The sequence below is a fragment of the Phalacrocorax carbo genome, chromosome 7 (genome assembly GCF_963921805.1).
Source record: "Phalacrocorax carbo chromosome 7, bPhaCar2.1, whole genome shotgun sequence".
Lineage (NCBI taxonomy): Eukaryota > Metazoa > Chordata > Aves > Suliformes > Phalacrocoracidae > Phalacrocorax > Phalacrocorax carbo.
In genome coordinates, this window is record NC_087519.1 from 21,466,487 (window position 1) to 21,481,833 (window position 15,347).

Genomic DNA, 15,347 nt, shown 5'->3' on the forward strand with positions numbered 1-15,347 from the left:
TATCCACTTTAAGTTCTCAGTCTTTCCGTTTTACAGACTGTATTACATGAGTTAAGAACAATAATACATGATTTACCATTTCTTAATCTACATTTATAAAATAATAAATGGTAAAATCCCTTCCACTTGATACTTTAACAGCCTCAGTGTTTACAAATCTTCACATAAAATGTTACCAAACTTTTTGCTTAATGAAGATGCATAATTTCCAATTTTATTAGTGTAGAGATATTCTAGAGAAAAAATCTCACAAAAGTTTTTAATTGATGAAGAAACAGGATAAGATAGATGGTTAATGCTCATAAAAGCACTGTTAAGCACTGCTGAGTAAGGTAAATAAACCTTGCTGATATCTAGAAAAAAGCAAATCAAGACAGATTTGGGGAGAAGGAGTTGTTGATAGTTGCACCTGAACTTTTTAGATGAGAATCTCTCCCATTTCAGTAGACTTGCTCAAGCAAGAATTTTCTTTTCAGCTATAACATCCTTCAATTCTCCTCACCAATTTATGTAAGCCACACTTAAAAGGTTTTGGATTCAGGTGATAACCTTACCTTAGGACTTACACAAGCAGTCCTCTAAACTGGGAAGGATTTGGTTTTAAACAGACCCCTACTGTGATTTAAAAGATTTTGTTCCCTTCTCAAGTAGTTTCTGAAGCAGCTGTGGAATCTGCAGGATTGCATCAACCACAACGACAAAGTGGAATGTGGCAGTGGTGGTTATTCCTGCCTGTCTCTGAATGTGATCCTGATCTTAACATATGACTGCGTTTTTGAAGAACAATGATTCCAATTGTTCTTACTGAGTAATCTGCTACGACATTGTATTCCTGTAGATATGCAGAGCACTCAAGAGTAATTTCATGGCTCCTGTCCCACTGAATCAAGAGAACCTACACGTAAGCTCCGTTCCCTATGCTGTTCAGGTCCTCAATCCAGACCACGGATGATATGCACTGTGGCACACCTCTAGCCCCAGTCACCTGTATTTTTTTTTCCTTCAATAACATCTAGTGGCATAACAGAAATTACTAAGAAACCCACTGAAGACATCACCTATTTGGGGCTTTTAAAGTCTTGGTGCTTTATATCACCTCACTGAAATTATCTTTCTCCATTGCTTGTATATGGAAATTTGCCGCCTAACTGAGATGCTTGAAATCACATCTGGCTTACTGTAATTTAAAGCAAACAGTGTGAACAGTCATCAGTAACCTCAAAGCAATCAGAAAAATAAAAAGCATTTGAGGATCACTTGTACTACTGACATGCTTCTATGGCAGGAAGGAACTGTGTAAGTCTTTGGCCAATTTTCTGAAAGATTCTCATCCACCACTGACATTTATGTTAATTTCAGGAGCAGCAATCTGGCTGGAGGTTACTCAAGGTAAACTATTCGTACGACGAGTGTGGCACTGGAGTAAGATTTGAAGGATAACAAGACATTTCCAAAAGCTTTGATATCTATGTCCTCTGATAAGTATAGAGCCCATGAAAGTGCCCCATGAAATGCCATGGGGCTATTTTCACAAAAAATATCCTTAAAAGAACCCAGCTTGCTGATGTAGCGGGTAACTGCAATGGAGAAGCACGTTTTTTAAGAAAAAACCCGAACCTTTAAAACATGCATATATATATATATATATATATACACACACACACACACCCCCCCACCCCAAGCATTTCACTCCTTTGGGAAGCAAGGTAAAACAACAGGATAGAGTTCTGTAGCTATGGAACAACAGAACTCATATATCGATTACTAGCTTAGTTTCAAATCATTTTGACAAAGTTAACATCATTTTAGGAATCAGATTGGTAATTCCAACTTTAGTTGTGAAGAAATGCTCTTATCTAAACCAGAATGGAATGAATACACAGACCTCACTACTTGAAGGAAGTACTTCAGTAAACTTACAGTTTTATCTTTAGTGCATCCAAGTCTGGCCCAAAGATCCTATAAAGGAAAGTTATGGCTGACTTGTAGCTATCAAAGGAAACTATTCAGTTTAATACGTAACTGAAATGGAAATGGCTGTGCACAAATCAGTTGTACCTTGATTTACAAAGGCACTGCCATCTAAACCGGTGCCAAATGAGATTTTAGTTTGGCTCCGATGTGGTTTATGAAGATAGGAAAGGAAGAATCGGAAGGCTGTGCTGCAGTTGCCTCTTAGGAAACGTCTTAATCTAAAAAGCTGCTACTGGGAATAAACAGTGATCTCTCAATGAAGGAGAAGAGAGACCTTTATCTGGTGAAACTGCAATAGCAAAAGTCTGATCTTGCTAGATAACAAAGCCTTTGAAGAATCTTTTTTTTAAAACTGTGGATTCCGCACTGTGCTGCACCACCGTCACCAATTATGATGACTTAGGCAGAAATACCATGTTATCTTTTTTTAGACATCAATTTTAGGTTTTGCTTGAGAACTGCTGCATCGTGTACTACAGGTGTTCCAAGAACACCTGATTTGCATTCCAATTAATAACAAGGCTGATGTGACTGCTGATTTTTAGCAAAAAATGAATCAATCTATGAATTCTTGGTATATTTAATACATTAGTATTTGCTAGCTCCTTTTGAACCATCATATGTGCATCCTGGCACCAAACAGAAAGAAACAATCACATGGATAAAACCAAGTTCTTTCATACAACAGAGACAGTTTTCAGCTTTCCAGAGAAAGCTGAATATTTTGGAAGTGCTGTTCAAAGGGGAAAAACTGACCTTTCTAGTGATAACTTGAAATATGTTCAGCCCTGTCTTGTGGTTATGATATCAATCTTCAGCAGCTATGTTACATTGCAAAGTAAGGAACTACTGTATCTTCACTTAATTTGCTTTCAAGACCCCTGCCAGTAATCTGACATTTTAAAAGTTTATCTTATTTTCCAGGTCATCAGTTTTCAGTGAGCTTAGTTTTGTTGGCATTCTTAGTTAGAAAGGGTCACATTCATTGATGGCTATCTTCATGTCTTCAGTTTTCCTCTAAGCCCCTGCAAACTTAACTAAATATTTAAAACATCTTTTCCATGGACATATTTTAGCCTGAATTAACACTAACCTCTTACTGATACCTGAAGAGTTAAAACAAAACAAGCATAGTGTCTTGTGTGTATGTCTCCTGCTTGTGCAAAAATCGAAGTTGACAATCCTGATTCTTACCTACTGGGACATTAAAAACAAAAGCCAAAACCCTTAGACAAAAAATTTAACTTCATATTTTGGCATGATAAGGATTCACTTGGTCTCTTTAAGAATATTAAAAATTAAGTAAAAAACCCAAATACCTTAAGGTATCAAATTGCATCAAGGTAACTGAATATAATAACTGAAGCATAAAGATATCCACTGTCCAGTATTCTCACAATGTACTTCTTAGCACCTCAATGTATTTTTTTTTAAATTTGTAGAAACCATAGAACAATATTGTTAGAAAGCTGAAATTCCAATTCTCATGTTTGGAAAATTCCAATTTTCACTAGGGAAAACTACGAGATAAGGTTTTATCCAATATCATCATGACTTGCAGAAAAATAAAGAGTAAACATACTTTGGAATAAGCGAACGAGACAGGACAGAATGACCAATTGCCTTCAAGAATAAGAGCAGAAGGTATTCCTGTAATAGTGCAAAAATAGAAAACATTATAACAGCACCACCTCTAGGGCAGTCTAAGAATGAGTGCCAACTATGACCGCCACCATTAGCCTGGTTACTGCCCTTTTATCACCGAGAGAGGCAGCTGCTCCTTCCTGACTGGTCCCCCTGTCAGATCAGCAAATTGATCTGGGTGAAAAATAACTGCAGTTATTTTTCACTTGGATCACTTCCCCACTCTGGTCCACCACAGGTGACCACATGAACCTCCTTGCCAGCACAAGAGTGGAGCGCTAAGGAGGTAGGAGCAAGCGAATCTCCTGATGGCAATGTATTTGGTAATGCTGGTGAAAGAAATCCTAGTACAACCTCATTCCCTTAGGTTCCCCTGGAGATAACAGAAAAACAGGTTCCTCTAAAGGGGGGCTGGGAGCACAAAGTTCTCCAATTCTTTAACTTGCTCTCTAAAGCTGCCTACTTCTCCCCATTTAATCCAGGGTAAGTCTATAGAAAGTAGACCCCTATCAAGGGCTATGCTAGCCCTGGCTACATTCCCCACTGTCTTCAGCCTTAAACTGTAATATGCACTGTAAATACAGGGACACCCCCTTTTGTCATGGCCCACACCCCTGTATTATTGTGGTATCGTACATCTTGCAGAGACGCTGAGTGCTCACAACTCCTACTGACTTCAATAGTTTGTGAAAGTGCTTAATGTTTCTGAAACTCACACCCACAATTTGTACTGGGATTTTTTAAAACCCAATTTGTTAATTCCCCCCCCCCCCCCCCCAAATAAAATTTTTGACCCTGGGATTGCAGTTCATCCAAACTTGCAGAAACAGACAGTACACTAAGGCTTTGGAGACCATCACATCTTGTATTTAGGGCAATGAATTCAAATGTAGGTCTACAGAAACCAGCTTTACACCATACTATGATAAACCCTATCAACACCTTACATTACAAAACCCAAAGCTGTTGATGTCTGACGAGAGGCAAACAGTCTGAAAAGTAGTCCTGATGTTCATGAGAACGCTGTATCAGTGTTTCTAAGATGTGATGTGGAAGTGACTTAATCACCCTTGGTGCAAATGGCCACTCTTGATTAGTTTAAGACATAAGTTATTTTACTTTAAGGTAAGCAGCAATCAATTTATGGTAAACTCAAACTATGCTCACACTGAGATTTCTATTAGTTTAAGTCAACTTTAAAACAATTTTAACTAAAAATCACTGCAACTTTCTTGTACAGACAACAGAAAGAAACCCCCCCCCCCCCCCCCCCCCATTCTCTGAGGGTCACGCAGAGCTCAAACTACAAAATTTAATTTCCTACCACTAGGTTATTGTTATAATGAATTAAATAATGCAAGTTCAAAGCTATTTTGGAATTGGTTTGTACAGTAACATTGGAAGACATATTCTAACACATCGCTGCTGTGCTCTGTACCCAGGGAAATGCATACTACGCCCATGTGACTGATTGCAACAACCGTCTCCAGCCCTCTTAGGTTATACACTGTCATGAGCTGTAGGACCTCGGTGATATGTTGAAAACAATGCATATCTGGAAATAAACACGGTTCTTCCTGTTCAGAGACAACCAAGAAAGCAAGTGTACCCTTGATAAGGGAACAAACAGACCTTTAAACCAACAGACAAACCTAAAATGTTCAACTACCAGGAATTTATAGGAGTAAAGTAAATATCTACTGGCCAAATATTTTCAGAGAAATTGAAACAATGAACCATTTTAGTAAATTCTGATTTTAAAAAAGTTAAAACCAAAATCACTGAGCAAAACTGTCAGGCAGAAATGGAGTGACCAGCTCTCTAAATCCAATATTGTTAGGGGACAAAGTATATTCATCGCTAAAGATCTTGTAAAACAGATTATTATATAGATAATTAAGTATTATTACTTTTCTACCTGGTTTAGTTTGGGAGCACTACAGTGAGGTTGCAGTGTAGCATCAAGTTGATTAGTATCTCTTGTATTCTTGGGTATGTGAGACAAAGTTAGCTCACCACCTTTTACGAGTCACAGATCTTTTAATTTCTATTACACTTTTCAATAGTTGCCTTCCATTTCTGCAGAGGAATTCTTTAGTTTCATATAACATAACACTTGGACTAGAAAGTCAGGAAAATGTATCTGATTCAATGTAATGTGGCTATCGTGATGTGTTAGTGAATCTGCAATACAAACTCCAAATATCAGGTACTGTTTCTAGTATTATCTATTATCCTTTCTGATATACAATATGCTTTAAGTTACCTAAAATATTTTGAAAAAATTACACATAATGTAATAAAGCTCCTTAATTACTTCACTTCTCAGCGGTATATATGGGACAGTGCACAACTGAGTAAGTGACTAAAAAAGATGAGCAGATTACCTGGGGATTTTCTTGGGAATCTGAGGTGGTGATGAATGGCTTGCTATTTTCTGTTCAGAGCTCTCTGGAGAGGTTTCTTGCATTTCTCCTTTGTCTTTTGCTAGTGCACCTGCGATAGCAGACTCCGCTCCACTCTTGTTCTGATGATCAGCCTTTGGTTCAGCTTGTGCTGGTTCACATCTGTACATGAAAACAATCGACGGCTTCTCACTGGAGTCTGACTTTGCCTCGCTGAACCAGTGATGACGTTGAACTGGAGGAGGAGGGAGCATATGTATAACAGTTCCGTCAAGACCCACCAATTTTCCTTTCTCTCTTTCTTTCTCTTTGTCTTCCTCATCGTCAGTTTTCCTGCGGCGGAAGAAGCTCTTAAACGATATCCAGCGTTTGGGTTTCGCATCAGCGGCTCGGCGACCTTCTGAATGAAGGATTGACTCAGCCTCTGTTGACCTGGTAGGGCTGTTTGGTTTGGTCCAATTGCTGAAATGTCTTTGCAACAAATTACTTGCATGATAAGGCGAAGAAGTGGACCGTGGTGGAGGAAATGGTGGTGCTTGCTCTGTTTTGGGACTTGTGGTATTTGGGGTGGCTCTCACTGGCTTTGGAGAGTGAGTGGCAACTGGCTGTGAAAGTGACTCTTTCTGCATTTTAGTGGCAGTGTTTTCCACCATCTTGGATGATTCTATCTCAGACTGTGATGTAAACAGAGATTTGGGTCGTACCAGGCTGTTTTGAGTAGCATCGGCATCAGGGGGTAAGGAATACAGTTCTTCCACGCTACAAGACTTGGGTCCAGACTGAGGTGTTTCTGGAGGAGACTGCGGAGGCTGGATAGAAGCCACAATCTGTGAAAGCACCATGCTTGCGTTCTCCCTACTGCTGCTGCTGCCAATAGAAGCCTCTGGTGTTACGTCTATTTTTGCTGCAGGCTCTTGCATTGTCTTTTGAACTCTTGATGGGGAGCTGTGGTCAGAACTATGACTTCTCTGTGGTGATATCTGACTTTTACTGAGACAGCTATTAAACTCTTGGACCTTTTGAGCTACAGAACCCAGCCTGCATTCAGAGCTATTAGTCACCCCCTTTGCTTGGGAAAATTCAGTGGGTTTACTTCCTACGGCTTCAGTCATTTTGCTTTCTGTTTCTATTTCTTCATATGTGTGGCTTATTACACTAGTAGTTTTATCTTTGATGGACAGCTCTCCGCTGGTCCCTAGAAAACTTTTATAGATAGCCAGGTTATCATATGCATTTGGATTGATTACAATAGGAACTTTAATAGCATTTTTGGAACTCTTAGCATAAGTGGGCTCGTCATGAATGATAATTGGAAAAGGTGGCATGCCAGCATTATTGTAGCTGTTGAATTTTATCTCAGATAAATTGGGAGACTTCACTGGGACAGTTTTTGAAGAGACGTTTGTAGCTGTAGGTGAAGTAGGAGCTGACTTGTGGCTTGCCTTCCTGGGGGGAACAGAAGGTCCTGAGCTGTTAGCAATTAACTCCACCTTAGGTATCTTCTGCCTTGGACTAGTACTAGAAGTCCACACTTCTTGATATCTGATTGCACTGGATTTTTTCAGATTAGCATTTACTCGTACAGGCGATGCTGCAGAGGATGTAATAGGTGTGCCTGGAGTTACTGGTGAGCTTGGGTTAGATGATGTATTTTTGGTTTCTGAGGTTTCAGTCTGATTCTCCTTACATTCATTGGTCATGGCAGCTGATACATCTACTACGGTATATGGCTTGCAAACTGGTTGTTCCATATTCACCACCCTATAAGGTTTAGCTTGCTCTTCCACAGGCACCAAATTTATAGTTACAGCTTGACCAGCAACATCTGAAGAACTTTTATTCTCTTGCTTATCAGTCTGCACGGCAATCTTGCCATCCTTCTCTTCCAGTCGAAGTGCAAGGACTGCCTTGTGAGTTTCTAGACTTTTCGGAACGTTTCTGGGAGCTTTTGACACGTCCTTCACTTGCTGATTATCACAAAGACTTTCATATTCTGGTTCAATCAATTTGAGGTCCTGAGGAGTACTAGGAGATAACCCTCCATTACAGAGCTTCTGTGAAGAACTGCTGGTTGTTCCAGAACGAGACTCTTCTGTCAAAGAAGAATCAGGAGACGTAGAATCAGAAGACACCATGCTCTGCATGCTCTCTTGCCCATAAAGAATCACAGTTTCTTCCCCATAACCATTTAAAATTTCATCGTAACTGTCGTCATAATCTACCGCACAGATCCGCTGGAGAGATTTGTTTCTAAGGGGCACAGTGTTCCATTTTTTGTCAACACAAAACTGAACAGGAGACAGGGTGTTAGCTCTAAAATTAGCAAAGCGAGGTTGGCCCCTCATACGAATTTCCATTGCTAGCAACTCTTCATCACTTTCATCCCAGCTCTCATGCTCTTCTTGCATGCTGCCAAAAAATGTGTCGTCCTCACTCTCATCTCCACTAGAGAACTCTGGATAACAGAAACGTCCACCTTCATTACTTATTACTTCAGTGCTTCCACTCAGAATAACGTGCTTACTGTGTGAATCCTTCATTCCACCCATCATGCAGCTTGGAGGGATCTTTCTTTCTAGTGATCTTTTATAACAATTATTTATTCTTCCCAAGAAGGTTTCTCTTGAGTTCATTTCATCTCCAGTTAGCTGAGGTGTGGTATCCAAACCTGCAATCTCCTTCAAAACTTCTGTCAGTCCATTATTATTGTTATTTGGTATCTTACCTACACCATCATCGTTGCCATAAGGCCTATGAACGTGGCTATAACCTTCAATTTCATCTTCATTATTATTGTTCAGTGGTTTTTTGTTCAAGACAGCTTTATTTCGGTTCCAACCTGCAGGTACTGATTTATTCTCGCAGTGATCCGGCGCGCTGATTTCGCCACATACACTCTGCCCATCTACTACCATCATGGTGGGTTTCACAGCTATAGTGGGTTTCTTTGCCACAGGTGGTCGGAAGTTTCCTGTATTTCTCCCACGATGGCTGTTACTTTGGTTTGCATTGGTTTTCAGATTTCCATGTGAGAGGGTTTTTTTTTCAGATACTGGGGGTAACTGATGCAAGCTTTTGGGCTTGAAGCAGTTCTTACATTCACCGGGTTTCCAGACGTGTTCAGTGAAAGTGTTGCAAGCAGACATTTTCGCAGAGCTTTGCGCTTGATGCCGTGCTGTTCAGTGCATGATAAGAATTTCATCCATATGTTTCCACTCGGTTTACTTAGTATGGCTAGTGTTTTGGGCAGTGATCATTCTGAAACACAAAAGGGAATGAGGATAAGAACAGGAAAAAAACAGGTTGATCATTACACATACATTTTCTACACTATGAATGACTCAGAATAAGCAAGTAGCCTTTTGCTATTGTCTTAGCTCTTTTTATGTAAATTTACAAAATTTTGTAACTGAAATGCAAAACAAAATCACAAATATAATTCTTATACATAAAATAATTAGAACTTTGGCAGCTAAGCCCTGTATTACTGAAAGCAGAGAAAGAGAAGTGGCAATGACTGCGGATTTAGAACAATTCTCTTGACTAGTTCAGGACCACTGACCTTTAATTTTGCCCAATAAAACAAATGCTAGCAAGAGGATATAAAACCGATGATTAGCACACATTGCTTTCAACATAACCACTTAAACATGAGACAGGAAAGTAGGAGTACATTTACTCTCCTAAATGCAAACGAGATAACTTGTTTTAGCTTTGAATGTGAATGAGCTCAGGTTAAGTGACAAAATATGTTCAAGCAATTCCAAACTGCCATTTTTGTGCTTTTTCATCAGAGTCAAATTATAACTGGACAGGTATTTTGTTTGAACGGACAGGCTGGATTGCAATCCTGGAAAAGCCAGATAAAAATGCTGGGGAGACCCTTCGAGAAAGACTGTTTCTTCTCCTTTAGCTTACAACAATAGCTATGGATTTTTAGTTCCTGATTTGTTTCACGCGTAGCTTTTCTACCTACGGTTCCTTCCCCCCGCCAATAACAATTAAAAAATAATTATTTTCAATGTCACTCTTTCAAAGTGAGCCATTTTATTTTCTGAAATGATCAGCCTTAAGTAAAACCCAAACATGAATCTGCGGTGCTTTACAGTCATTGGAGTATACAGGATTTCAGAGTTTCATGAATTAATGCCTGAAGATTTTAAGCCTTCTAAGCCATATCCACAAGTCTGGTCTCTGTCACTGTTGCATATCTCAAAGCATTGGAGACATTTTACTGAGGTGAAAGAATCTGTATATCCACTGCTATTTCTGTAAACACAGGCATTGAAAATCAATAATTTTATATTCTTATAGGCTTCAGGTGAAAATACATGTGCTGATCACATAGGTACACTGTGAGGGTATTAACACACCTGTTCAGTTAAAGATGCAGCCCTCTATAGAGCCTGTGGTTAGTAACTCAGCAGCAGGATGGCTATGCTAGAATCCACCACGGGCAGAACTGGTTTTCGTCAGTGTAGCAAACAATAGAAAGCATTAGTAAAACTGACACTTGCATGAATTTGTCAGTCTCCTCATGTACCGCTCTGTTTTGGCAAAGGGCTGTCCTGTGCTGGAAAACTCTGATATAGCAATCCTGTTCCAACACCAGATGGGGCTGAAGTCTAACTCTATTAGAGTATCTTCAGACACATTCATGGTACCAGGGCTATCATATTTCATATGCTTACTAAATATGTTTCCAGACAAAGCTTTTTGCCAAACAGTCAGTGCCAAAAGCTTTCTCTGTATGACCTAAGAGAGAGAAAGTCTGCCAGATAGAGATCTGCCCAAACTTTCAGCCTTTGTTTTATATATACGGAGTAAAATGCCTTGGTATTTTTTTTATCTCTGCCAAGACTTCTTGCTTCAACACTTTGCAAGCCCATATATTGTAAGCAGAAAAATTCTGTTCAGAAAAAATTCTCCTAAAATCAGAGAGCAAGAAAGAGAGAGAGAGCGCACACACTAGAATTATTATACTCTGGTTAGCTCCTTCCTTTCATGTATTTAACAAATAAAAGGAGTAAAGTTACACTAATAGGAGTCTAAACTAAATGTTTTCTTGGAAAATATATTTCTCTGTTACATAAAGCCTCTGAACAAACAATTTAAACAAAAGGGTTAGTGCATATGTGTGTGGTTTTTAAGATTTAACTGGGTGATATTATTTCTCTGAAATTGCATAAACTGCACTTGCTCTAGAATCCTATCACAAAGCAGACAGCTTTATGGCATTCCAGGCTAAGTGTTTTCTACTAGTAATGTTGGGGTAGAAATGAGAAAGCACTCTTATTGCACACCTTCACATGACAATATTTTTATGTTTAACCGCTGGCTGTACTCACTCTCATTTGCTCAGATGCACTGGTACTAATCAATTTTCCTCTAATCCAGATGAGTGCTACACTCAACATATGAATGTGAACTACAGGAAATTTAGCAGATCCACAACACAATGCTCCAGTCTAAGTAAAAGCTAGGGCATGGTCATAGCTCTGTGCAAACATACATCCCGTGTCCCAGGAGTACCACCTGCAGCAATTTGTCTTAAAAATAAAATGCATGTTGACGAGTCCATGTAAATGCAGGCATGTGACTTGTACACAGAAAATACTACAAAATGTAGAGTTATTTTAGATTTTTTGCACTTTACCACCTAAAGGAAACGGTTTAAACACAACCATGCTTTCTAACGGCACTTTTGACACAGTCTGTGAAACAGAGCCACTGACTTCTCAGGTTTATAAACTACAGCTGGGTTTCCGATTGGCTTCGGCACAATCAGGATGAGCAGTTCCTGTAGCATGCTTTGACACTGCCTGCAGCTGTAACAAAGAGGAAATACGCACCTTCAAACAAGAGGACATGTATGTTAAAAAAAAACAACCCCAAAAGAATTTCAACTGTGCTACTTCTATACTGAAAATCAGGAGCACTCCTATGCTATTTCAAATTAAATCTGCAGTGACCTTTACACGTCTGAAAGAGTATTTGCATTCAAACAAATTCAGGCAGTTTCTTCATTACTGTACAACTAAAAGCGATTTTTCTGATGTTTTCCTTTCCCTTTGAAGAAAACACATTTACTGCTTCAACTACAGATTCCCTATTATGAGTGATAATTATAGTGAGAATGATTATGAGTGATAACAAAAATGAAATCTTTCAGTATTCAAAAATATAAAACATTCTTCACATGTTCAGGCTACTGCTTCCATTGCTGTTTAACAGCAGCTGCAACTTGGTAGGGGGCAGCAGAGTCCACTGAAGGTAATGAAAATGCACACCAATACAACAAGAAAAAAATACCCTGACAACATTCATTTGCAGGTTCTTACCCTATTCTTCAAAACAAAGAAGGTCAATGAGATCCAGGCAGTCACACATCAGACCTCGTAAGCTGCTACAGCGATTAGGTATCTTTTCTTCCATAACTTCCCTGCTCCCCTGACAGCCCATTTAGCTGCTGAGGAACGGGCACGTGTACCTTGCAGAGCTCCCGGCTCTTCTGAAATGAGTATTTTGGATGACGGAACTTACTTGAAGATACTCAATCTCCACAAAATCAAGGCAATAACAACCACAGATGTTAAATACAAAACAGCATCAGGCTTCTAAAGAAAGAATTTGCAGTAAATACATAGTATCAGCACTGTGCATTTCACTCCTGTATCTCAAAACCTTTTATGCAAGTTGATAAACATAACTGTTCACCATTTCTACGGGGAAACACTGCAGTGCAGTGACGCTAAGTAACTAAAATTCACCAAGTGACTCACAGTGACAGGAACAAGTACAGACAGACAAGTTCTGCTCCTAATCTGGTGCTGCAGATCATGATACTTCATTCACTAAATGGTTGAGTCAGCACAGATAGTTTATCAGCTTTAAAGGCCAAATAACTCTTTGTGTAAATGAGGCTAACACTCCTCCACATGGGAGGGCTCGGTCTGGCCCTGTTTAGTTGATACCACACACAGAGAAACGAACAAGCATATTTCACTTTCCAGGTCAGAGGGAGAAGATGACAGATTCAGAATTGCAGTGCAGATATGAAGTCATCAGCTGAGATATCCTCACGTCAGGAAACTGAACCTTGCACAGAAATGCAGAAGTACTTTTCTAGCTCTTATTTGTGGACATCATCTTTCCTGAGTGCACGAAGATAGTGATAAACATGCATTTCAAGCATTTTCCTTTTGTTCTAAGTAATTTCAGGCTGGCGGGTCTCCCTTAGATGCATGCTGGCTGAATCATAATGAAGGCCTTCTCCAGCAATACTTTATACTAACATAATCCAATTAAAAGGAACTTAATTGGTGTGCAACATTCCCTACAATTTCAACATTTTAAAAATGAATAGTCTCAGTAAGTACCAGATGGTGACACGCACTAATTAATCAGGCCCGCTCAATGAATGAGCATATTAAAATGAATGCACCTATTAGACGTGTTTTCAATGCTGTATGCTGCATGCTGCAAAAAAACTCCCCTTAAATGAATGCCTGCTATATTACTGAGCAATATGCACAAATGTGCATTTCATCGGTTGTAATTGTAACACTATCACTCTTTGATCTCTCCTTAGATCACTTGGTACAGATTTCCTTTTGTTTGTCTTCCTCCAGGGATAAAGCATTTAGCTTTAGCATTGCTATCCATGAAAACGGGCCTGCAATTTTTATGCTGCAGAAGAAATTGCATCGATCAGCCTTCTGACTAGACAACAGTCAAATAAATTGCTGCCGAACAACCCGCGAACCTCTCACCATTGGCAGGCATGTCCTCAGACTGAAAAACTCAGCAATGAGAATCCAACCCAGGTTTCCTATATAGGAGTGCCCAAACACCACAAAACCACTACGGCTTTGTGGTTGTGTCCGAACCACTTAGAGGGATCTGGACAGTCACTGATCATCATAAACAACAGTCTAAGTCTAGCATAACAAGAATAAAGTGATGGTTATTCTTTGCCAGTATCTGATTTCTGTTTCTTTTAAACTTTAATATAACTGTAAACATTTTAAGAGACTTTTTGAAAAAACTGAAATGCTCCAACTTCACACATACCACCCTGCTTAGGTGGCAAAGGGCTGTGGAAATGCTCCAACTTCTAGAGAGCATGGAGGCTTTCTGACTCAGGTCCACCAAACCATCTAGCACAGACAACTGGGACCACTAACAAATGTGACATGTGATAATTAAGGGTCTTTTGGTCCTTCATGCCATAAAAAAAATTTCTCCTTAAATTTTATGTCATTTGTCCAACTTCAAAGGAAAGCAAAACCCGAGGTGAAGCTAACTGCAACATCTCTTTGATACGTGAAATATAATGCAGAGAGAAGAGCTTCACAGCCAGAAAAGGCATGGTCCCAATTTGAAGGCATGTTGAGAAACACACTTGTTTACATTCATTACCCAGAAGCACTGTGCTTTGAATAATCCTGTGGCATGTATTACTGAAATTGGAGGGGGGGGGGGGGGGAAGATGCTCTCTCTTACCACAGCAGAGTTCAGAAATAAAAAGTTCAAGTATCAATATTACAAAATGTGAGTAGTGCACTTGCAGATCTCACAGCACTTCACAAAGGTGAATGAGTGTTTCATAATGCAGACTTCTGTAGAGAGGAACAGTGACTCACAATTTGGTGAAAGATCAAGAAATAGCTGCTGACTCTTAAGCGCAATGCCCAGTTCAGTCATGGCACGCACTTCACACGAGGTATGCCAGGGAATAATGTGAAAGTCAATAATGGCAAATGGCATTATGGATCGCCACCATTTTATTCCCAAAGTGGACTAATATTCACCAAATATTGGATCATTGTTGTAACAAGCCAGAACTGTGACTCTGGCAGATAGCACTGATAGAAAATTCCATAAATGCTAGACATTATAATTTCTGTTAAAAAAGAGTCCTATCTTGTTGCAGATAGTTTTTTCTTCTTCCTTCCAGTCAGAACCAAGTGTCCTGGTAACTGTCCAAGGCCATAAAATGACAGCTCTGCAGAAAACACAACGAATCTGCAGTGGACAGTGAGGAGGCAATGGCCTAGATGAAAAGGTTGCCAGCTTACTTTAGAACCACTCTTCAGCAACACTGTAGTGTGCAGCTGAGATATAAGGGGTGTGATGGATGGAGAGGACAACAGAATCACTTCTACTTGAACTACTGAAAAAAACCCAGTTGCAACCTTGCTGCAAGGCAGTATGAAACAACCAGGAAAACAACTTCAAACTATTTCTGTTTTTAACCTCCCACACTATATTATCCCTCATTTAAAGAGAGTTTAAATTACATAAATATTTCATAAAACTAAG

The 15,347-nt window shown here is 39.4% G+C and overlaps 1 protein-coding gene across 4 annotated transcripts in view; it reads right to left on the reverse strand.

The window, feature by feature from the left end:
* PEAK1 (pseudopodium enriched atypical kinase 1) overlaps positions 1 to 15,347 on the reverse strand; it is a 130,476-nt gene that overhangs the window by 36,389 nt on the left and 78,740 nt on the right. For all 4 annotated transcript variants that reach the window (XM_064456764.1, XM_064456765.1, XM_064456768.1 and 1 more), the window contains one exon: positions 6,006 to 9,281. In XM_064456764.1, coding sequence (XP_064312834.1) covers positions 6,006 to 9,169 — 3,164 coding nt within the window. In that variant the 5' untranslated portion in view covers positions 9,170 to 9,281. The remainder of the gene's footprint in view (positions 1 to 6,005; positions 9,282 to 15,347) is intronic.